Genomic DNA, 25249 nt, shown 5'->3' on the forward strand with positions numbered 1-25249 from the left:
TAATCTGGGCAGGATAGTGAGAGGGAATAAAAGAAAATCAAATAAATTCCTTTTTTAACTTTCTACATTTTTTCTCCTGTAAGTTTACACTGCAGATATATTTTTGCAGCATGTGCTTGAGGTTTCTTACAATCTAATGCATTTTGCTGGCACTGAAAAAAGCACCGCAAGCAAATATGCAGGGTTTTTGCACCGTGGGAGTCTAGCCTTAAACAGTAAATACCCATCAGCACTCGGATGACCATCTAATGTCTGAGTTTTTTTTCATTGACCCATTCTTGAAAATGGGAAAAGTATTTCTAGCGTCCATCAAAGTTATTCTCATGTTCTTCATTTTACGGTTGACAATAATTGCCGCTAATGTATTCATATCAGTTTGACTTTTGTGATCTTTATGGTTTATTTTGATTTTTACAATGTCTGTAAAAATGTTGGTTGCCCATAACTTGTCCATAAAAAAAATAATATCTCGATGGGCTTACGCAGAAAGTGGATTGTACTAAAATTTTCAACAACGTAACTGGCAAGTTCTAAAAAAAACTTTTCTTGCCCTCTTTACAGATGGGTGGTCTAACTGCTCACGCAGCAAACTGGACAGCAAGTATGACCGCTGATATGAAGCTTCCTCACAGGGGGCTAAGCCTTAACTTTCAAGAACGAATGTTGAAACAGAAAGGGGGTCACCAAGATTCAGATGAAAACCCAAGAGATGAAGACGAAGTAGAAGTGGAGATGGAAAATAAGGGAGGGAGAAAAGCAAAGACGACGGAAGACGAAGACGAAGAGATTGAAGAGCCCCTAACACTTCCAACTTCTATTCCCACCGTTGCACCCCAGACACCGCCGCCGACTCCTTCTTTTAGGGCAGAGGATCCTGCAAAGAGAATCATGGAGTGGGGAGAGAATATGGCCTTCATTGATGAATCTTCAGATACTCAGAGTGAGAATGGTGAAGGCGATAGGGAGATGGATGAAAAAGGAGGAAAGGGAAAAGCAACAAAAAGCAAGAGGAGGAAGAGGACAGGAGGAAGAGGTGGAAGGAGGGAGACCTTCCCGGCTCCACGGAATCGGGATAAGGGGGAAAGTGGGTAACGAAGAATGTAACCAAATCTTTCAAATGTTGCTTTAATGAATATCAACACTACCAAAGTGCCACTCCCGTCCCATCACTTCACTGCCAGACCACGCGTTGACCATCAATCTTACCGGCTGAAAGCTGTGACATTAGTCACTTGGCTACTTTTATATTCATTATCCAGAATATTTCAATTGGCAATTTTCAACATGACATTAAGATTTTCTATGTTCACCAATATAATGTGCTATGCAAAAGCCTTCACACCAACAAGTGTGACCACGGCAGGGTGAAATCATTTACACTCATCCGTCTCAGCATGTCATATAATGGCACATCATCGTAATATACCGATGTGACTAACAGTATTATCACATTTCCTAGAAATCATCCAATCACGCTTTTATATCTGAGTAGTCACCTGATTGGCTTATGTACCCGATATACATGTGGGTGGGGGAGATGAATGTGATTAATAAATGGCCTGTAATAAAGAGGTTTAATGAGCTGTCTGTGCGGCTGCAGATTAAATGCTGTTTGTCTTCTACGCTGCCAAGACTAGACCATTTTTATCCTCCGAGCAATCCTTGCTGCAGCCACTGCTCTGTCTTCCATTAGGTCGCTCCCAGTACTGTAATAAAAGATGGCATCTTTCCAGACATTCCTTCCCCAGCTTCTTCTTACATCTCTTCTCATCACCTGATCAATTTGCAAACGTCTACATAACGATCGCCCTCATTGCGGACTGTTCCTTAACTTGTCCTCAGGTTCCCCTACTCCTTCTAGCTTAGAATGTTCAGGGTGTTACATTAAAGATACAAGTCCAGCTCTCGCGTAGAATCAAGACTATTGGGACAAATTAAAGGGAAATAAATGGATATTTATAATTTTTCTTTTTCATAACCCTATCCAGTTCATTTATCAAAATCGTAAGAATGAAAAATATTTAGTGCTGGTTCTCATAAAGTAGGAAGTTTGGGAAAAGTATGAGATTTAGGACATGTTCACACTGTCTTTTTCGGCCAGTTTTCCAGTGGGTCTGCTAAAGAAAATGGTGAAAAAAGTGTTAATAAAACTAATGGACCTAGTAATTTGTATGGGAAACTGACTTCATATTCAAACAGTATTGAACACGTCACCAATTTTCTAAGTATATATATTTTTAAAGGTGCTATTAACATGGAATTCTCACCAGATGTCGGCAACCACCCATTCAATCCACCCGGAAATGAAATCAAACCATAGACGTCCATAAATTAATTTATATGTAATAGTGAGAAATTAAACAATTAAAAATTACTGAACACGTTTACTGAAATTCAATTAATACTTCGTACAAAAGCTTTTGTTGGTGATCACAGCTTTAAGGCGCCTATTGTTTGGAGAAACTAGTTGCAGGCATTGCTCAGGTTTAATTTTGGCCCATTCTTCTACATAAACACTATTAAAATTCTTAAGGTCCCGTGGGCTCCTTCTATGAACTCTGAGCTTTAGTGACATACATAGTTACATAGGTTGAAAAAAAACTTAGGTCTTTCAAGTTCAACCTTTCTCCACCAATTATATATTTTTGTCACAAAATCATCTATAGTTCCTTCCATAAATGTTCTATTAGATTCAGGCCAGGTCAACAGCTCGGTACATTTGTCCATTCATCCTTCCTTCATTCACATTAAGTTTGCCAGTGCCCTATACTGAAAAACATCCTCACACCATGTTGTTCCCATGGTGTGCCTTTGGGCCTCCAAACATGGTGTGTATTATGGCATACAAGGAGTTCAATTTTGGTCTCATCTGGCCACACTATATTCTCCCAGTATTTCAAAGGCTTGTCTAAATGTTGTTGAGCAAACTTTAAAAGCACTTGAACATGCTTTTTCTTCAGCAATGGAGTCTTGCATGGTGAGCGTGCATAGAGGTCATGGAGGTTGAATGTATTACTTATTGTTTTCTTTTAAAAACAATTGTGCCTGCTGATTCCAGGTTTTTCTGTAGATCTCCACCAAAGGTCCTTGGCTCTTGTAGAACTCTTCTGATAATTATTTTCACTCCTCTGTCTGAAATCCTGTGGGGAGCACTTGGTCGTGGCCTGATTATGGTGAAATGATGTACTTTCCACTTCTGAATTATGGCCCCAGCAGTGCTCACTGGAGAAGTCAGGAGTTTAGAAATTCTTCTGTAATCAATACCATCAGTATGTTTTGCAACAATAAGGTTGCAAATGTCTTGAGCCAGCTTACTGTTTTTACCCATCATGAGATGTTTCTTATCTGGCACCTTGGTAATGAGACACCCTTTTATAAGCCATCAATTGAACCAGCTGATGTTTTTCACTAAAGGCCCCATCACACACAGCGATCTCGCTAACGAGATCGCTGATTTTGTGACACATCAGCGATCTCTCCAGCGAGATCGCTGTGTGTGATGGGGATCAGGGACCGCCCCCGCTGCTGGTTATCGCTGATCGTCCTCGAACATCCCGAGCCGTTTTTTGATCGCTGGTCTCCCGCTGCCCAGCGCGCATCGCTGCGTGTGGCAACAAGAGACCAGCGATCCATGACGCTGGACGCTCGTTTCCAAGGTAAACAGCGGGTATCCAAGAGCCGCACGGCTCCTAGATACCCGACGTTTACATTAGAAACCAGTATCCAGCGTCGCTGATCGCTGGTCCTGATCGCTGGAGGAGCTGTCTAACAATGTCCCAGCGATCCCATCATGTGGAATCGTTGGTGGGATCGCTGGGACATTGTTATGTGTAACGGGGCCTTTAGAGGCAGAATTGCTTTCTAATTACTGACAGATTTCAGCTGGAGTCATGACTTTCCATGGCTTTTTGCAGCTCTCTTCATGTGTTCAATACTTTTTACCGGTTTGATTTTTCATTATTACACATAACTTAATTTATGGTCGTCTATGGTTGGATTTCTTTTCCTGTATGGATTGGATGTGTTGTTACTGACATCTAGTGTGAATTTCATGTCAATAGCACCTTTAGAGATACCGTATTTTTACTTAGAAAATTGGTTATGTGTTCAATACTTATTTCCTCTTCTGTATGTTCAAGCTTTTGAGCTTCTTTTAAAACCTTTAGGATTTCAAAGATGCCAAGCTGTTAAAGGAAATAACATCCATTCTGGTTTCATTTTCTGGTAGGAAAACTTTATAATAGAAGTCAATGTGAAAGCTAAAAAGATGCCCGTGCGTTACTTGAGCATTTTGTCAGCATTTTCTTTTGCTTCAAAATACACTAGTGTTTTCTTCATTTTTTAATGCATAAAAAATGTAAAAAAGCAAAGAAAACTCCAATAAATAGATGTCCAAAAATGCTAAAGAAAGTAAAAAATTGCTGGAGAAAAAACCTCCACTGAGGATACAACCAAAAACGCAAAAAAATACCCTTTAGTTTACCAAACTCCAGAAAAAAGGAGCAATTCCTAATGCATCTTCTAATGCACAGAAAAAACACAAAAATTGAGCTTGGTTTGAGTTGGTACACATGCAGCATATAAATGCATGTTCACATGGCCAAAAAGCATCCAAAACCTACAAAAGACAAAATGAAGAAAACCCTGCTATAATTAAATAAGTAAACAGCAAAAGTGCATTTAAATCATACAGAGTTCTTAGTAATACTGTATTGGATCAAACATAGCATAAAAGCCGTCCCACCATCGACAAGGTGACTCTGTGGTCGGGGCGGACCTACACTGTCTAGTATTAATAACCTTATGTGTCAAAGTTAAAGTCTGTGTGAATAAGGGCAGACGCGGACCGGGTCCCAACCACTGGACACCAGTCAGGGGAAGCCTTTAAATACAATTTTCAGCTCAGGAGAGGGAGGCCACATCCCAGCTTGCACAGAATGCAAAAATACAAAAAAAAACACAAAAATTGAGCTTGGTTTGAGTTGGTACACATGCAGCATATAAATGCATGTTCACATGGCCAAAAAGCATACAAAGCCTACAAAAGACAAAATGAAAAAAACCCTGCTATAATTAAATAAGTAAAAAGCAAAAGTGCATTTAAATCATACAGAGTTCTTAGTAATACTGAATTTGATCAAACATAGCATAAAAGCCGTCCCACCATCGACAAGGTGACTCTGTGGTCGGGGCGGTCCTACACTGTCTAGTATTAATAACCTTATCCCTCTCCTGAGCTGGAAATTGTATTTAGAAGCTTCCCCTGACTGGTGTCCAGCGGTTGGGACCCGGTCCTTGTCTGCCCTTGTTCACACATAAGGTTATTAATACTAGACAGTGTAGGTCCGCCCCAACCACAGAGTCACCTTGTCGATGGTGGGACGGCTTTTATGCTATATTTGATCAAATACAGTATTACTCTGTATGATTTAAATGCACTTTTGCTTTTTACTTATTTAATTATAGTAGGGTTTTTTTCATTTTGTCTTTTGTAGGTTTTTTATCTTCTAATGCACGCAGTGTGAACATACCTTTAGCCTGCCCTTAGCAGTCTGCAAAGGAGACTGAGCAAGAAATCTGTCCCACGTATAAGGGCACAAAAGGAAACCCAAAGAATGTATAATAATAAAGGCAAAAACTCTAAATACCACTAAGAAATCACAACAGAGAATAGTTTCAATTGCCAAAATTACACATTTTATTATACACCTTGTACTACAGATAAATGTCCCAAAAATTTTTTACACAAATAACGCACAGGGATACTGCTGTCCAAACAGGGAGTTATATTGCACATATACCCAGAAAAATACAATGAGCTTAGACTATAGTATTTCATTATACACAGGCTTAGCCTATACCTAAATATATAAAGAGTTAAGTCTCAGAACATGCCACTCAATAATATGTCTACACAACACCTGTAGATAAATCAACAATGTGCAACTAGATAAACATGTTTATATAAAAGACATGTTCCTTTGTTTCAGTCAGGCACAGCCTATATACAAGTACAAAGAAAGTGCTATTTCAAAACATGCCACTAGTATGTATATGTAAACAGCATCTACAGGTAATCCCCTAGTGGGCCATTAGTGAGATAGGCATTTCACAATAAAAGGAGAAACTCCTAAGGGCGCTTACATGATGTGTATAAGTCACGCTGGCTTCCCCGTCGCCCCAACGCACGTTTCGCTTCTTCGTTAGGAGGCGTGTCTTGGGGCGGGATGAGTAAGTGTTATAAAGGATGGATGGCCAATCAGAATCATTAAAATCATAAGCGTCATATAATTATAATGTTGAACGTCTGTGCTGTGTGTTACTGCTTCCTGTTACTGCGGCGCATGTGCAGCTGACGTCATCCCCTAGGAAGTAGACGGTGGGGTTGCGGCCGTGGAGTCCAAGCTGTGTCATGCCGTCATAGTGACTGCGCACGTGCACTTGTCTCCTAATGTCCGCTTACTCGACATCAGGGAGGACACGGCTGGACATGTGCACTAAACAGGAGCAGTTCACATAGACTAGGGGCGCTAATAAATAGAAAGTGTACTATGTGAAACATGCCTTAAGTGCCACGCTAATTAGACAGATTACATTTTTACTGCTTATGTGGAAATATAAGTAACAATTATCACGAATATTGAAGTGAAATATAAATGAATAATGTTGCAAATATTAAATTATGTACAGTACAATAAATATATAACACCTACTATAACATTATATACTAATATACATCACATAAAATTATGCATTAATGAATCCTACTATATAAGGATAACATAAGGTGCAGTTGAAAGTGCAGATAGTGCAAGTGAATAAGAAATTTATAAAGATGATAATTATATATCATCTGTAATCTTCATGGTATTCTTCTTATTTCATGATTAGAGCCCATATTGAAGAAATCTTTGACTAGACGCTTGAAAAAATATTCAAATAGATGATGACCCAATAAGGAGCACATCCAGTAGGGAGAAATATTAGACACATTGGATCCATCCAATATTATAGCAAAACCTAAATTTATAAAATTATAAATTATTATTCAAATAATTAACGCATGATTAAAACAAGACCAACCCACCCTAACCCCAAAAAAACCCTAAAATATTATAAAAATGAACTGAACCCGAAATTTTCATTTAACCCGAAGGGGATAATAGTCCGTAATCTATATATCCACCAACTTTCAACCTGTGATAGACTCTTGAAAAGATTCCCACCCCTTGACCCAAGAGACACTTGATCAATAGCCCGAATTACCAGCTTACTTGAGTCAGACTTATGATATTCCTTGAAATGCTTTGGGAGTGTCTTCAAAGGGTCGGTCATATCAGAATTTTTAGCCTTTTCGATGTCGCGTACATTCTCACGTACTCAAATTTTTAGTTCCCTGGTGGTCATCCCTATGTAAATCAGCCAACAAGGACATTGAGCGTGATACACTACTCCTGTGGATGAACAAGTGAGATGATGTAAGATTGTGAATGTACGAGACCCATCAAAGTTGGAAAATTCTTTACACTTGGTTAGGCTTCTGCATCCTTTACAGAACCCCCAAGGGAAAAAGCCATTTGTAAGCTGATTGGTGGACTTAGTTCTGGAGCCAACATAATGACTCCTCACTAGTAAGTAACATAGTAACATAGTTATTAAGGTTGAAGGGAGACTTTAAGTCCATCTAGTTCAACCCATATCCTGTCCTAACCTGCCCTAACATGTTGATCCAGAGGAAGGCAAAAAAAACCCATGTGGCAAACAGTAAGCTTCACATTGGGGAAAAAAATTCCTTCCCGACTCCACATACGGCAATCAAACTAGCTCCCTGGATCAACGCAATATTAAGGAAACTAAGAAATTAAGAAACTAGTGTATATACCCTGTAATATTATACTTTTCAAGAAAGGCATCCAGGCCCTTCTTAAATTTTATTAGGGAATAACTCATTACAAAATCATATGGCAGAGAGTTCCATAGTCTTACTGCTCTTACAGTAAAGAATCTGTGTCTGTGAGTATGCTTAAACCTTCTTTCCTCCAGACGTAGAGGATGCCCCCTTGTCCCTGTCACAAGTCTAAAGGCCCTTTTACATTTAGCGATGCACCAGCGATCCAACCAGCGATCCGACCCGGTCAGGATCGCTGGTGCATCGCTAAATGATCGCTAGTGAGCTTTCATACAGAAAGATCTCACAGCGATGCAGCAGCGACGCAGCGCACGATACTTACCATTCACACACAGCGATCCTGCGTCCTCCCGCCCGCCTCCACGCGTCGCTGGACGTCACAGCAGGAAGTCTCAGCAGGAAGCGCCCGACGAGAAATGGAGCCGGACATTCTCGCGCGATCAGCGATGGACAGCGGGGGAGCCGGTCGCTGGTAAGTATCACACATAGCGATATCGCTAGCAATATCGCTATAACGTCACAAAACCAGTGACGTTTTAGCGATATTGCTAGCGATATCGCTTAGTGTAAAACCCCCTTAAGAGTAAAAAGATCATTAGAAAGGTCTTGGTATTGTCCACGCATATATTTATACATTGTAATAAGATCACCCCTAAGCCTTCGATTCTCCAAACTAAATAACCCCAAGTGTAATAACCTGTCTTGGTATTGCAGACCCCCTAGTTCCCTAGTCTCGTAAATTTTTAGACCTTTTAGCTGTAACTAAGGGAGAGGGGGGAATGATGTTTTTAATGATAGGATCCATTTTCAGAACATCCCAATGCTTTTGAAAAATCCCCTTCAAGGCATCCCATTGGTTATTAAAAGGGGTGATCAATCCAATCGGTTGAGTACTATTACGGTCATGATTAAAAGATTTGTAAAGCAACTCATTTCTAGTTACTCCACAAGCGCTGTGATAACCTCGCCTAATTACTCTGTGACTGTATCCCCGTTATCGAAATCTGGAATACAAATCTTTAGCCTGATGATCAAAAGCTTCTTTGGTGGAGCAAATTCTTTTGATTCTTAGGTGTTGTCCGATAGGGATGCTATTGATGGTTGACCGCAGATGTGAAGAGTCAGCATGTAGGAGGGTATTTGTGGATGTGGGTTTACGATACACATCAGTTGATAAATGACCATCAGTCGTACATTGAATATCCACATCAAGAAAATTAACTCTACGTCCACATGAGTGTGTTAATTTAATATTTAATTCGTTATTATTGAGCTCCATCATTAAAGCTTCCAGCTGTTCAATTGAGCCCTCCCAGATGAACCAGATGTCGTCGATGTAACAAATGCATTTGTGGATTCTATCCATCTGGCTCACCGGGTTGCTCTGAAATATATCACGTTCCCATGCTCCAAGGAACAAATTGGCATATGAGGGGGCACAGCAAGCCCCCATAGCCATTCCTTGGAGATGGAGGAAGATCTGATTGTTAAGCATGAAACAATTGTGCTTTACTATGAATTCAAGAAGACAAATTATGATCTCAACCAGAGATTTTAAGACTACTAGAGTTCAAATACCATGATACAGCTCGCAACCAATTGTCTTGTCGTATAGAGGTATACAGACTCTCCACATCTGCGGTCACCATCATCATATTGTCCTGCAGTTCCAAACCGTCAAAATGACCCAAAGCAGAAGTAGTATCCTTTATATAGGAAGGTAAAGTGGAGACTATAGGTTTTAGGTAGTAATCGATTAATTGACGCACGACTTCACATAGCCCCCATTCCCAGAGATTATGGGCCTTCCAGGTGGGTCAGTAGGGTTTTTGTTCAATTTGGGAATAAGATAGAATGTTGGAAGACGTGGTTTCATTCCAACAATCATATCCATCATTTGCTTAGAAATTATATTGTTTTCAAAGGCTTTAACAACAATATTACAGAGTTCTGCCTGAAAAGATCCCAAGGGATTATATGTCAATTTTTTGTAGCAGTTCTTATCTAATAGCAATTTCATGGCTTGTTTCTCATAGAGTGTATTTGGCCAAATGACCAAATTACCACCCTTATCAGCTGGTTTAAACGTGACATCCGACCAGGATTGCATTTCTTTTATCGCTATCTTGGTTGATCGTTTGTTACTGGTTAAAGAAGCGGAATTTCTGAGTTTTTCAAAATTAGTGGACACTAATTTTTACAAAAATATCAACCGCTGGGCAAGTATTAAAGCTGGGAAACTGGTTATATTTATTAATAAGATGGTTTGGAAAATTACTTACCCCAGACGGGTTACTTTCATCACCCAATGATTCCAATATTGCAAGTGCTTCCCTTCCCTCCCTTGTGTCAAATGAAATATCCGAATTAGATTTTTCATGAAACCGTTTCTGAATCAGCTTTCTGGCAAACAGATGCACATCCTTTATGGCCTTGAACGGGTCTAAAGGAGTACCAGGAGAAAATGTTAAACCTCTTTCAAATATATTAATCTGAATATCAGAAAAACAATGTTCTGAAAGATTCACTACCTTTGGTCATTTCATCGATAGACATCATGATTCCCTTTGTATTCCTGATGCATCCTTTTACCGCCAAATCTTGCTCTAACACTAGAATAGTTCTGGGGTTCTAATTCGGAACTAGAAGACATGCTACTTGTGTGGCGCCCCCAGGAGTATGGTCGCCACAGTGGCATTACCTTCCTCCTAGGGAGTGTGATGACATGCTTGGAAGCAATAAAGGGTCTCGCTATCAGTTAAATACAACACACAGCACAGTTCCCACTCCAGGCCAGCAGAGGGAGCTCTGAACCAAAACTGGGGGAGGAGCTGCTCTCTGGGGGCCAGGAAGGGGGAAATTAGTTAGTTCGTGTGAGGAAGGCAACGTGTGTGGATGTGAGGAGAGGAGCTGGAAGATCGAGCAGAGTTCAGGCTCACTTCTAGCTGTAGCGCATGGTCTGGAGCCCGGTCTCCAAGGTTGTGCGGATACTGATGTTCCTGCAGCTGAAACCGGAGGAATAGGAAGCTGTAAATGCTCTGTTCCCACATAAGACTCGGAGGCACAACAGCAACGTGTGAGCCAGAAGAAGAAGGCTACAGCTGTCTGCCATACGAGGGAGTTCTAAAAGAGAACAAGCAAGTGGAACTTCAGTGTAACACAGTACTGCAAGTACCTCAGATAAGCGCTAGAAAGGAGACTACACAACCCATCTGCATAGAGAGATTCCTAAGTTGCTTCTAAGCTGGCCAGCCTCTGTTCCATCTGTAATCTGGATCCTGGACTGCACTTACAAAGCACAGTAAGGCTATGTGCACACGTATGCAGAAAATTTCTGCATAAAAACAGGACTCCTTCCCAGAAAATGCGCATTTTTCAGCGGGTTTTTTCTGTGCATCCCCAGACACATAGAAAATAGCCAGAAATGTGGGATTTACCGCGAAATTAACGAGCATGCTGCGTTTTTTACCACAAAGGGTTTTTTTTGCGGTAAAAAACGCATCAATATGTACAAAAAGTGCAAAATGCATTAAAATTAATGGGAAGCTTCTTTTTTGCGTTTTTCCCATGGATTTTTTGGTAAATCCGCTGGAAAAACGCAAAAAAAAACGCTGTGTGTGAACACAGCCTAAAGGTAAAGGAAACTGCACCCTGTTGTGTCATTGCATTCTTCCTGCAAACCCTCCAGCACTGCTACATCTCTGTGCCAGACACTACACCCTCTTCCTCAACACCTATTCTCACTAGAAGTCCCAGAAATTTCGAGCTCCCCCTGAAGTCCTGAAAGAGGGTCAAATGACCCTTAGTCCGAACTGATGACTCTGATGGCTCCAATTAGCATCCTTTCATTTGTAAATGTGGCCATTGTCTGAGGAATCTGCAGGGGGGAGTAGAGCTGAATTCATCCTCAAAACACTGTGTGAAACACAGGTCAAGAGACTTTGCATTTTGAGGGAACTGACAATTTGTATAAACCACACATTTTGTTTTGAAGCACACATGAAGTGTTTTGGGAGAGATGTGACCTTTTGCTGCTGATCCGTGATGTTGTGCTGCATTATCCAGGTCATTTTGCCAAATGTACATATAGTTTGCAAAACATACAATCTGTTTCAATTGTTCAAGTTTTTCTAAAAGAATTTAGTTATGTTTTTCTTTTAAAAAAGATGTGAAAGTGGGTTAAAAATGACAGACATAAAACAAAACAAATTAATTGTGTTCATCCACCTCAACAAAGGTCATGTAAAAGAGCAAAAGAATGTAAACTGCTCCTGAGTGTGTCTGCCCACCCCCCAGCTGCATTGTTGTGCGGGGGGGATATGCATAAGGATGCTAACACCTTAGCAAATTTGCATGCAGCCTTTTGTGCTGTGGGGGATAAATAGGTGACTGCTTCACCTATTTTGTTCACAAGAAACAAAATGCAGAGAAGGCTCACCACTCAACTGGCATTGGAACTGATCCTGAGCAACACCAACCCTTGTGACTCAGATGGAGAAGACATAATCCTTCAACCGGATTCGGACTCTGAGCTGTCTTCAGGTTAGATTTTGGCCAAAGAGTTAGGTGGCTCTCATGTGAGTGAAAAGAAGGCACGCAAGGAGAAACTCCTTCGGCAACAACCTTCCACACCCTGCCCTGGCAAAAGGGCGAAGTGTCAGGTCAGCCATCAATGCACGAACAATTGTGCAACTGAGAGATGTGTTGACTGCTACAAATACACGTGTGGCAAATGCACCAGGGACATACCCAGGCAGTGCCAGGTATGCTCTGACAGTGCAGACAGACTGCGCGGTGAGTGCTGAAATGCTAGTCACACAAGAAGGACATGCCACTCACACACACACACACGCAGCCCCCACTGCAGCCTATTGTAAATATGTGTGGAATTGTTTTATTCCTTGTATTTTTTTATATCAAAAATAAAAAGCATGGAGACAAATAACAGATGTTCTTTTGTATATTTTTCAAACTGACATTTCAGTCCTCTTGACTTAGACACAAATGCTTCTGGTCAATACAGCTGTACCTTGCTCTAAAATTTCTAATTCTCTATTTAAAATATATAAAAAATGATTCGTTGTTTCAGTGCTTTTTTGTGCAAATAAAACTAAACTAAATACAATATGTATAGTCTTTATATTATCAAATACAATAAACTGAATAGAACTAACTAGAAACTAAAAGGCTAAACTCAATGGAAAACAACAATCTCCTGTGGTGCGACAGTAGTGGCCTTAATTACAGAACAAAAGACGGTGATTATAGGATGTTAGATAAAATCCTTCAGGTCATTCAACCCGTCTCTGGGTTCCAAAGGTAGAAATGTTAAATGACCCCTCTCTGGGACTTCTAGTGTTAAGGGATGGACCTCCTACTTCTTTTGATGGGAAATCTAATACTTCAGTAAATCAAACATTTTGGACAATTATAACTTCCAGTGTTCTGCCTTCATACATGTTGACACGGTGTGCACTCTAGCATACAGCATAAACCACAGCTCTGTCTTCCAAAATAAGCAGACCGTTCTCTGTAGTCTAACTTGTTTATTCATGAAGAGCATAGAACATGCGAGCGAGCGGTAAAACTATAAAGAATACAAACGACATGTGTAAGTATTGGGCAGATGATCACACAGCTAACACAATTACAGGAGTATTCAGTGTGATGCAACTTATATAGAAAAAACAGAGGTGTCTAATTACATCTATTGAGCACTGACTGCTATACAGCTAATAACATCTCTGTACACACTGCTGTTGTGAGTTCATTTTCCCCTTCACTACTGAGGCCCGAGGAACTCCCTCTTCGGGTAAAGAAAGGTAGTGAGCCTGATTATCAAACACCTGAGCCTGATTATGATGACTGGCTGAGTGGAGTTACTGACTGGATATAAGGCTGCCGACGCCCTTCTGCCCTGCGGGTGATTTCTCTGTGGGATCCTTGGAGACCAGTCTGAATTCCTGCTCTTCTAAAGCTAAGTTTTCTGCTCGGCTTTTTGCATTTGTGCTTTGACTTTGTTTTGCTTTGTTTTTCTGGATTTCTGCCATTCCCTGCTGGGGTGTGCTGAATTCCTTTAGCTCTGTCTTCTGAAAATACCTGAGTGCTGATTTAGTTTTTGAAGCCTAGCTGCTTCAGGGTCTTTTTCCATATCAGCTTGTTGGCTTATGTCTTTGATAGGGTTTTGGCAGATTGCAGACAGCAACCTTCCTTTCCTGTTCTGTTTAGTAAGCTTGGGCCACATTGTTTGCTCAGCCTATCTTTCTATCTGTGTGAGTGTTTTTCATCTTGCTTCACCGTCATTATATGTTGGGGGCTGCCTTTTACTTTGGGGTCTGCTCTGGGGCAGTTTAGATTTCCTTTTCTGTCTTTAGGCTATTTAGCTCTCCGGCTGTGATCGAGGGGTCTAGGGCATCGCAGGAACCCCTCACTGCTACTGCTAGTTGTGTTTATAGGTTCAGGGGTCTGCAATCTGATAGTTGCCAACTTCTCTGGTTTTCTGGACGTAGCTTCTATTTTTCTGTCTGCCTCCTACGGTGACTCAATCATAACAGAATCACCCGCCATACCGCAGATCCTAGGGTACTCAATAGTAGGAAAGAATTGTAAAAAAAAAAAAAAAAAATTTATATTTTTTCCTCTTTATCTCTGAGGCCGTAGGGGGAATTTTTTTTTCTCTCAATGGAGATAAAGCAATTGTCTGATCGTGTACAGCAGCTTGCTGCGGAAGTGCAGGGAATTTCCGCCTACCTTGCTCATTCACATGCTGCCGAACCAAAGATCCCTACACCTGATGGATTTTTTGGGGATCGGTCTAAATTTTTGAATTTCAAAAATAATTGTAAATTATTTTTTGCCTTGAAGCCTAACTCATCAGGGAGCTCCGCGCAGCAGGTTAAAATTGTCATCTCTTTGCTGTGTGGCGATCCCCAGGATTGGTCGTTTTCTTTGAAACCAGATGATCCTATTCTGACTAATGTGAACGCATTTTTTCAGGCCTTGGGGTTGTTGTATGATGAACCTAATGCCATTGATCAGGCTGAAAAGACCCTGCTGGCATTGAACCAGGGTCGAGATTCTGCAGAATTGTACTGTCAAAAATTCCGAAAGTGGGCAGTACTTACTACCTGGAATGATAATGCCTTGGCTGCTCTCTTTCGGAAGGGGTTGTCAGAAGCCGTAAAAGATACTATGGTGGGATTTCCTGTTCCCTCTGGTCTTGACGATTCTATGTCATTAGCCATTCAGGTTGATCGGCGTTTGCGCGAGCGCAAAGCTGCACGAGAGGTGTTGCCACCTGTTGTGCAAATGTCTGAACCTATGCAATGTGATAGAGTTTTTTCCAGAGAGCAGCGTCAGGAGTTCAGAAGGCGTTATAAGTTGTGTTTTTTCTGTGGAGATGCCTCGCATATTATTTCTGTCTGTCCTAAACGAGAGAAACGCTTTGCACACATGTTTTCTGTTGGTGGTGTTCAACCTAAGTTTCTTCTGGCTATTACTCTGATCTGCTCCCTGTCCACATTTTCCGCCAAGGCTTTTGTGGATTCGGGAGCAGCCCTAAACCTAATGGACTTTGATTTTGCTAAACGTTGTGGATTTCCGATGACACCTCTGCAGACGCCTATCCCTTTGAGGGGGATTGATGCTACTCCTTTGGCTAAAAATAAACCTCAGTTTTGGACCCAGGTGGTAATGCGGGTCGCCCCAGACCATCAAGAAAATTGCAGATTTTTGGTGTTGCATAATCTGCATGATACTATTGTTCTGGGGTTTCCCTGGTTACAAATTCATAATCCAGTTTTGGATTGGAAATCTGTGTCTGCGGTGAGTTGGGGTTGTCGGTGTGCCTTTAGTGAGGCTCCGGTGTTTTCCACCTCTCCTCAGTCGCATGATGTTCCTGATTATTTGGTGGACTTTTATGATGTATTTAGTGAGAATGAGTCTGCGTCTCTGCCTCCTCATAGGAGTTATGACTGTGCTATTGAACTGAGCCCGGGGTGTAAATTTCCCAAGGGTCGGCTCTTCAATTTATCTGTACCCGAGCACGAGGCTATGCGATCCTATATTAAGGAGGCGTTGGAGAAGGGTCATATTAGACCATCCTCGTCACCCTTAGGTGCCGGGTTTTTTTTTTGTAGCCAAAAAGGATGGATCATTAAGACCTTGTATTGATTATCGTGCCCTCAACAAAATTACTGTTAAATATCAGTATCCGTTACCCCTGATTTCTGATCTATTCTCCAGAGTTAAAGGTGCTTGCTGGTTTACCAAGCTTGACCTCATGGGGGCGTATAATCTTATTCGTATTAAGCATGGGGATGAATGGAAGACGGTGTTTAATACTCCGGAGGGACATTTTGAGTACCTGGTGATGACTTTTGGGCTCACTAATGCCCCTTCTGTCTTCCAGTGCTTCATGAACGATATTTTCCGAGATTTTGTCGATAAATTTTTTGATTATCTATCTGGATGATATTTTGATCTTCTCTAAGGATTGGGATTCTCATGTGGAACATATTCGGACTGTGTTCCGGATCTTGAGGGAGAATTCCCTGTATGTCAAAGGATCTAAATGCCTTTTTGGAGTACAGAGGATTTCTTTTTTTGGGATTTATTTTGTCCCCGTCAACTATTGAAATGGACCCGGCCAAGGTACAGGCCATTTACGATTGGGTTCAGCCCACTTCTTTGAAGGCCCTCCAGAAGTTTTTGGGTTTTGCTAATTTTTATCGGAAATTTATAGCAAAATTTTCTAGCATTGCCAAGCCATTGACTGATTTGACTAAGAAGGGTGCTGATGTGTTAAATTGGTCTCCGGAGGCTGTTTCTTCCTTTCAGGAGCTGAAGCTAAGATTCACCTCCGCCCCGGTTTTGCGGCAACCTGATGTCTCACTTCTGTTCCAGGTAGAGGTGGATGCTTCTGAGATTGGTGCAGGAGCTGTTTTGTCCCAAAAGGATCCTGTAACATCTAAAATGAATCCCTGTGCTTTCTTTTCCCGAAAGTTCTCTCCATCTGAACGTAACTATGATGTGGGGAATCGGGAACTGTTGGCCATGAAATGGGCATTTGAGGAGTGGAGACATTGGTTGGAGGGAGCTAAGTGTTATGATTGAGTCACCGTAGGAGGCAAAAACAGAAATGCTAGCTAAGTCCTGAAAACCAGAGAAGTTGGCTACTATCAGATTGCAGACCCCTGAACCTATCAACACAACTAGCAGTAGCCGTGGGGGGTTCCTACGGTGACCTAGACCCCTCGATCACAGCCGGAGAGATACATAGGCCAAAAGAAGGAAAGGGGAAATCTAACTGCCCCAGAGCAGACCCCAAAGCAATAGGCAGCCCCCCACATATAATGACGGTGAAGCAAGATGAAAACACTTACACAGACAGAAAGACAGGCTGAGCAAAGACGGGGCCCAAAAACTAACTAGATAGGAACGGATAGGAAGGCTGCTGTCTGCAATATGCCAAAACCCTATCAGAGACAAAAGCCAACAAGCTGATATAAAAATGGCCCTGAAGCAACTAAGCTTCAAAAACTAAATCAGCGCTCAGGTACTTTCAGAAGACAGAGCTCAAGGAACACTGCACACTCCATCAGGGAGTGGCAGAATCCAAAAAGCAAGAAAAACAAAAACAAATCTTAAATGCAAAAGGCAAAACAGAAAACTTAGCTTTAGGAGAGCAGGAATCAGACTGGTGTCCAAGAGTCCACAGAGAAATCACCCACAGGGCAGAAAGGGCGTAGGCTGCCTTAAATCCAGTCAGTGACTCCACTCAGCCAATCGTCTTCATCAGTCCCAGGTGTCTGATAATCAGGCTCACTACCTAACTTCACTAGAATAGGGACTTCACCAGGCCTCAGTGACGGAGGGGAAAATGAACTCACAACAGTACCCCCCCTTGAGGAGGGGTCACCAAACCCTCAACAACGCTACCAGGGCGATCAGGGTGAGCCCGATGAAAGGCACGCACCAATCTTTTGGCATGAATATCAGAGGCAGAGACCCAGGAATTATCCTCCTGACCATAACCCTTCCACTTAACCAAATACTGGAGTCTCCGTCTAGCCAGACGGGAATCCAGAATTTTCTCTACCTCATATTCCAAGTTACCTTCAACCAATACAGGGTCCGGAGGTGCCACCTCAGGCACAACTGGCTCAACAAACCTCTTCAACAAGGACTTATGGAACACATTATGGATCTTAAATGTGACAGGAAGAGCCAAACGAAAAGAGACCGGATTAATAATCTCCAAAATCTTGTAAGGTCCAATAAATCTAGGCTTAAACTTAGGAGAAGCCACCTTCATAGCAATATTTTTTGATGATAACCACACCATATCACCAATCTTAAACTGGGGACCAATGGTCCTATGTCGATTGGAAAACCGCTGGGCCTTTTCCTGGGAGAGAGATAACTTATCCACCACTTGGTCCCAGATCTGGTGCATTCTCTCCACCACAGTGTCAACACCTGGGCAGGCAGAAGGCTCCACCTGCCCTGAAGAAAATCGAGGGTGAAAACCAAAGTTACAAAAAAAAGGTGACATCAAAGTGGCAGAACTAGCTCTATTATTTAAAGCAAATTCGGCCAAGGGCAAAAATGAAACCCAATCATCCTGATCAGCGGAAATAAAACATCTCAAATACGACTCCAAGGTCTGGTTTGTTCTCTCTGTCTGCCCATTGGTCTGAGGGTGAAAAGCAGAGGAGAAGGACAACTGAATTCCCAACTTGGAACAGAACGTCCTCCAAAATTTAGACACAAATTGAACTCCTCTGTCAGATACAATGTTCTCAGGAATCCCGTGCAAGCGAACCACCTGTTGCAAAAACAGAGGCACCAACTCAGAGGAAGATGGCAACTTAGGGAGTGGTACAAGATGAACCATCTTAGAGAACCTATCACAAATCACCCAAATAACAGTCATTCTTTGAGAGACCGGCATATCAGAGATGAAATCCATTGAAATATGGGTCCATGGCCTCCTGGGGACCGGCAAAGGCATCAACAACCCACTAGAGCGAGAACAAGATTTAGACCGGGAGCAAGTCCCACAGGACTGCACAAAATTCCTGACATCATGAGACAAGGTGGGCTACCAAAAAGAGCGACTCACCAGATCTCTAGTACCAAAAATACCTGGATGACCAGCCAATGCAGAGCAATGAACTTCAGACATCACTCTCTTCTTCCACTGGTCAGGAACATACAACTTTCCACTGGGGCAACGCTCAGGTTTGTCCTCCTGGAACTCTTGCAGAGCAAGTCTCAAATCGGGCGAGATGGCAGAAAGAACTACCCCTTCGCCTAAGATGGTGGCAGGCTTGGTCACCACAGGAGAATCAGCAAAGAAACTCCTAGAGAGGGCGTCTGCCTTGACATTCTTAGTTCCAGGAAGGAAAGAGACCACAAAATCAAAACGTGTAAAAAACAAGGCCCACCTAGCCTGTCTAGGGTTCAAGCGTTTAGCCGACTCTAGGTAAATCAAATTTTTGTGGTCAGTGAGGACCACAACTTGATGTTTGGCTCCCTCCAACCAATGTCTCCACTCCTCAAATGCCCATTTCATGGCCAACAGTTCCCGATTCCCCACATCATAGTTACGTTCAGATGAAGAGAACTTACGGGAAAAGAAAGCACAGGGATTCATTTTAGATGTTACCGGATCCTTTTGGGACAACACCACTCCTGCACCAATCTCAGAAGCATCCACCTCTACCTGGAACGGGAGTGAGACATCAGGTTGCCGCAGAACCGGGGCGGAGGTAAATCTACGCTTCAGCTCCTGAAAGGAAGCAACCGCCTCCGGAGACCAATTCAACACATCCGCACTCTTCCTGGTCAGGTCAGTCAATGGTTTGGCAATACTAGAAAATTTTGCTATAAATTTCCGATAAAAATTAGCAAAACCCAAAAACTTCTGGAGGGCCTTCAAAGAAGTGGGCTGAACCCAATCATAAATGGCCTGTACCTTGGCCGGGTCCATTTCAATAGTTGACGGAGACAAAATAAATCCCAAAAAAGAAATTATCTGTACTCCAAAAAGGCATTTTGATCCTTTGACATACAGAGAATTCTCTCTCAAGATCCGGAACACAGTCCGAACATGTTCCACATGAGAATCCCAATCCTTGGAGAAGATCAAAATATCATCCAGATAGATAATCAAAAATTTATCGACAAAGTCTCGGAAAATATCGTTCATGAAGCACTGGAAGACAGAAGGGGCATTAGTGAGCCCAAAAGGCATCACCAGGTACTCAAAATGTCCCTCTGGAGTATTAAACGCCGTTTTCCATTCATCCCCCTGCTTAGTGCGGATAAGATTATACGCCCCCCTGAGGTCAAGCTTAGTAAATCAGCAAGCACCTCTGACTCTAGAGAATAGATCCGAAATCAGGGGTAACGAATACTGATATTTAATAGTAATTTTATTGAGGGCAAGATAATCAATACAAGGCCTTAAAGAACCATCCTTCTTGGCAACAAAAAAAAAATGGCACCTAAGGGTGAAGAGGATGGTCTAATATGACCCTTCTCCAACGCCTCCTTAATATAGGACCGCATAGCCTCGTGCTCGGGTACAGATAAATTGAAGAGCCGACCCTTAGGAAATTTACACCCCGGGTTTAGTTCAATTGCACAGTCATAACTCCTATGAGGAGGCAATGACGCAGACTCATTCTCACTAAATACATCATAGTAGTCCGCCAAATAGTCAGGAACCTCATGCGACTGAGGAGAGGTGGAAAAAACCGGAGCCTCACTAAAGGTACACCGGCAACCCCAACTCACCACAGACACAGACTTCCAATCCAAAACTGGATTATGAATCTGCAACCAGGGAAACCCCAGAACAACGGCATCATGCAGACCATGCAACACCAAAAATCTGCAGTTTTCTTGGTGGTCTGGGGGCGACCCGCATGACCAACTGGGCCCAAAACTGAGGTTTATTTTTAGCCAGAGGGGTAGCATCAATCCCCCTCAAAGGGATAGGCGTCTGCAGAGGTGTCAACGGAAATCCACAACGTTTAGCAAAATCCAAGTCCATTAGGTTTAGCGCTGCTCCCGAATCCACAAAAGCCTTGGCGGAAAATGTGGACAGGGAACAAATCAGAGTAATCGCCAAAAGAAACTTAGGCTGAACCCCACCAACAGAAAACGTGTGTGCAAAGCGTTTCTCACGTTTAGGACAAACAGAAATAACATGTGAGGCATCTCCACAGAAAAAGCACAGCTTATTACGCCTTCTGAATTCCTGACGTTGCGCCTTAGACAAAACTCTATCACATTGCATAGGTTCAGACGTCTGTTCAACCGGTGGCAACACCTCTCGTGTAATCCTGCGTTCACATAAACGCCGATCAACCTGAATGGCTAAAGACATAGAATCGTCCAGACCAGAGGGAACAGGAAATCCCACCATAGTATCTTTTACGGCTTCTGACAAACCCTTCCGAAAGAGAGCAGCCAAGGAACTATCATTCCAGATAGTAAGGACCGCCCACTTTCGGAACTTTTGACAGTACAACTCTGCAGATTCTCGACCCTGGTTCAATGCTAACAGGGTCTTTTCAGCCTGATCAATAGCATTAGGTTCATCGTACAGCAACCCCAAGGCTTGAAAAAATGCATTCACATTAGTCAGAATAGGGTCATCTGGTTTCAAAGAAAACGCCCAATCCTGGGGATCGCCGCGCAGCAAAGAGATGACAATTTTAACCTGCTGCGCGGGGCTCCCTGACGAGTTAGGCTTCAAAGCAAAAAATAATTTACAATTATTTTTGAAACTCAAAAATTTAGATCGATCCCCAAAAAATACATCAGGTGTGGGGATCTTTGGTTCAACAGCATGTGAACGAGCAAGATAGGCGGAAATTCCTCACACTTCAGCAGCGAGCTGCTCCACACGATCAGACACTTGCTTTATCTCCATTGAGAGAAAAAAAAATTCCCCCTACGGCCTCAGAGATATAGAGGAAAGAATATACACTTTTTTTTTTTTTTTTTGTAAACACAATTCTTTCCTGCTATTGAGTACCCCAGGATCTGCGGTTGGGCGGGTGATTCTGTTATGATTGAGTCACCGTAGGAGGCAAAAACAGAAATGCTAGCTAAGTCCTGAAAACCAGAGAAGTTGGCTACTATCAGATTGCAGACCCCTGAACCTATCAACACAACTAGCAGTAGCCGTGGGGGGTTCCTACGATGACCTAGACCCCTCGATCACAGCCGGAGAGATACATAGGCCAAAAGAAGGAAAGGGGAAATCTAACTGCCCCAGAGCAGACCCCAAAGCAATAGGCAGCCCCCCACATATAATGACGGTGAAGCAAGATGAAAACACTTACACAGACAGAAAGACAGGCTGAGCAAAGACGGGGCCCAAAAACTAACCAGATAGGAACGGATAGGAAGGCTGCTGTCTGCAATCTGCCAAAACCCTATCAGAGACAAAAGCCAACAAGCTGATATAAAAATGGCCCTGAAGCAACTAAGCTTCAAAAACTAAATCAGCGCTCAGGTACTTTCAGAAGACAGAGCTAACGGAAGACTGCACACCCCAGCAGGGAGTGGCAGAATCCAAAAAGCAAGAAAAGCAAAAACAAATCTTAAATGCAAAAGGCAAAACAGAAAACTTAGCTTTTTATAGCAGGAATCAGACTGGTGTCCAAGAGTCCACAGAGAAATCACCCGCAGGGCAGAAAGGGCGTAGGCTGCCTTAAATCCTGTCAGTGACTCCACTCAGCCAATCGTCTTCATCAGTCCCAGGTGTCTGATAATCAGGCTCACTACCTTCCTTCACTAGAATAGGGAGTTCACCAGGCCTCAGTGACGGAGGGGAAAATGAACTCACAACAGCTAAGCATCAAGTCGTGGTCCTCACTGACCACAAGAATTTGATTTACCTAGAGTGGCTAAGCGCTTGAACCCTAGACAGCCTAGGTGGGCCTTGTTTTTTACACGTTTTGATTTTGTGGTTTCTTTTCTTCCTGGAACTAAGAATGTCAAGGCAGACGCCCTCTCTAGGAGCTTTCTTGCTGATTCTCCTGTGGTGACCAAGCCTGCTACCATCTTAGGCGAAGGGGTAGTTCTTTCTGCCATCTCGCCCGATTTGAGACGTGCTCTGGAAGAGTTCCAGGAGGACAAACCTGAGCGTTGTCCCAGTGGAAAGTTGTATGTTCCTGACCAGTGGAAGAAGAGAGTGATGTCTGAAGTTCATTGCTCTGCTTTGGCTGGTCATCCAGGTATTTTTGGTACTAGAGATCTGGTGAGTCGGTCTTTTTGGTGGCCCTCCTTGTCTCGTGATGTCAGGAATTTTGTGCAGTCCTGTGGGACGTGCTCCCGGTCTAAATCGTGTTCTCGCTCTAGTGGGTTGTTGATGCCTTTGCCTGTCCCCAAGAGGCCATGGACCCATATTTCAATGGATTTCATCTCTGATATGCCTGTCTCTCAAAGGATGACTGTTATTTGAGTGATTTGTGATAGGTTCTCTAAGATGGTTCATCTTGTACCACTCCCTAAGTTGCCGTCTACCTCTGAGTTGGTGCCCCTGTTTTTACAACAAGCAGTTCGCTTGCACGGGATTCCTGAGAACATTGTATCTGATAGAGGAGTCCAGTTTGTGTCTAGATTTTGGAGAACTTTCTGTTCCAAGCTGGGAATTCAGTTGTCCTTCTCCTCTGCTTTTCACCCTCAGACCAATGGGCAGACAGAGAGAACAAACCAGACCTTGGAGTCATATTTGAGATGTTTTATTTCTGCTGATCAGGATGATTGGGTTTCATTTTTGTCCTTGGCCGAATTTGCTTTAAATAATAGAGCTAGTTCTGTCACTTTGATGTCACCTTTTTTTTGTAACTTTGGGTTTCAGCCTCGATTTTCTTCAGGGCAGGTGGAGCCCTCTGCCTGCTCAGGTGTTGACACTGTGGTGGAGAGAATGCACCAGATCTGGGACCAAGTGGTGGATAAGTTATCTCTCTCCCAGGAAAAGGCCCAGCGGTTTTCCAACCGACATAGGACCATTGGTCCCCAGTTTAAGGTTGGTGATATGGTGTGGTTATCATCAAAAAATATCGCTATGAAGGTGGCTTCTCCTAAGTTTAAGCCTAGATTTATTGGACCTTACAAGATTTTGGAGATTATTAATCCGGTCTCTTTTCGTTTGGCTCTTCCTGTCACATTTAAAATCCATAATGTGCTCCATAAATCTTTGTTGAAGAGGTTTGTTGAACCTGTTGTTCCGGGGGTGGCACCTCCAGACCCTGCATTGGTTGAAGTTAACATGGAATATGAAGTAGACAAAGTACTGGATTCCCGTCTGGCTAGACGGAGACTCCAGTATTTGGTTAAGTGGAAGGGTTATGGTCAGGAGGATAATTCCTGGGTCTCTGTCTCTGATATTCATGCCAAAAGATTGGTGCGTGCCTTTCATTGGGCTCACCCTGATCGCCCTGGTGGCGTGGTTGAGGGTTCGGTGACCCCTCCTCAAGGGGGAGATACTGTTGTGAGTTAATTTTCCCCTTCACTACTGAGGCCCGAGGAACTCCCTCTTCTGGTAAAGAAAGGTAGTGAGCCTGATTATCAAACACCTGGAGTGGAGTTACTGACCGGATATAAGGCTGCCGACGCCCTTGTGACCTGCGGGTGATTTCTCTGTGGGATCCTTGGAGACCAGTCTGAATTCCTGCTCTTCTAAAGCTAAGTTTTCTGCTCGGCTTTTTGCATTTGTGCTTTGACTTTGTTTTGCTTTGTTTTTCTGGATTTCTGCCATTCCCTGCTGGGGTGTGCTGAATTCCTTTAGCTCTGTCTTCTGAAAATACCTGAGTGCTGATTTAGTTTTTGAAGCCTAGCTGCTTCAGGGTCTTTTTCCATATCAGCTTGTTGGCTTATGTCTTTGATAGGGTTTTGGCAGATTGCTGACAGCAACCTTCCTTTCCTGTTCTGTTTAGTTAGCTTGGACCCCATCGTTTGCTCAGCCTATCTTTCTATCTGTGTGAGTGTTTTTCATCTTGCTTCACCGCCATTATATGTTGGGGGCTGCCTTTTACTTTGGGGTCTGCTCTGGGGCAGTTTAGATTTCCTTTTCTGTCTTTAGGCTATTTAGCTCTCCGGCTGTGATCGAGGGGTCTAGGGCATCGTAGGAACCCCCCACGGCTACTGCTAGTTGTGTTGATACGTTCAGAGGTCTGCAATCTGATAGTTGCCAACTTCTCTGGTTTTCTGGACGTAGCTTCTATTTTTGTGTCTGCCTCCTCCAGTGACTCAATCATAACACACTGCATTGCAAGAAAGATATTAAGCTTACCAGATATGCTTTACCTGGCT

At 42.8% G+C, this 25249-nt stretch overlaps 1 protein-coding gene across 1 annotated transcript in view; it reads left to right on the forward strand.

The window, feature by feature from the left end:
- KCNK4 (potassium two pore domain channel subfamily K member 4) overlaps window positions 1–1622 on the forward strand; it is a 41567-nt gene extending 39945 nt beyond the window's left edge. The window contains exon 8 of the mRNA XM_073554613.1: window positions 562–1622. Within this exon, the coding sequence (XP_073410714.1) occupies window positions 562–1092 (531 nt within the window). The 3' untranslated portion in view covers window positions 1093–1622. The remainder of the gene's footprint in view (window positions 1–561) is intronic.
- The last annotated feature ends 23627 nt before the right edge of the window (window positions 1623–25249 follow it).

The sequence above is a fragment of the Dendrobates tinctorius genome, unplaced genomic scaffold (assembly GCF_039654945.1).
Source record: "Dendrobates tinctorius isolate UK_male_01 unplaced genomic scaffold, ASM3965494v1 ptg000211l, whole genome shotgun sequence".
NCBI lineage: Eukaryota > Metazoa > Chordata > Amphibia > Anura > Dendrobatidae > Dendrobates > Dendrobates tinctorius.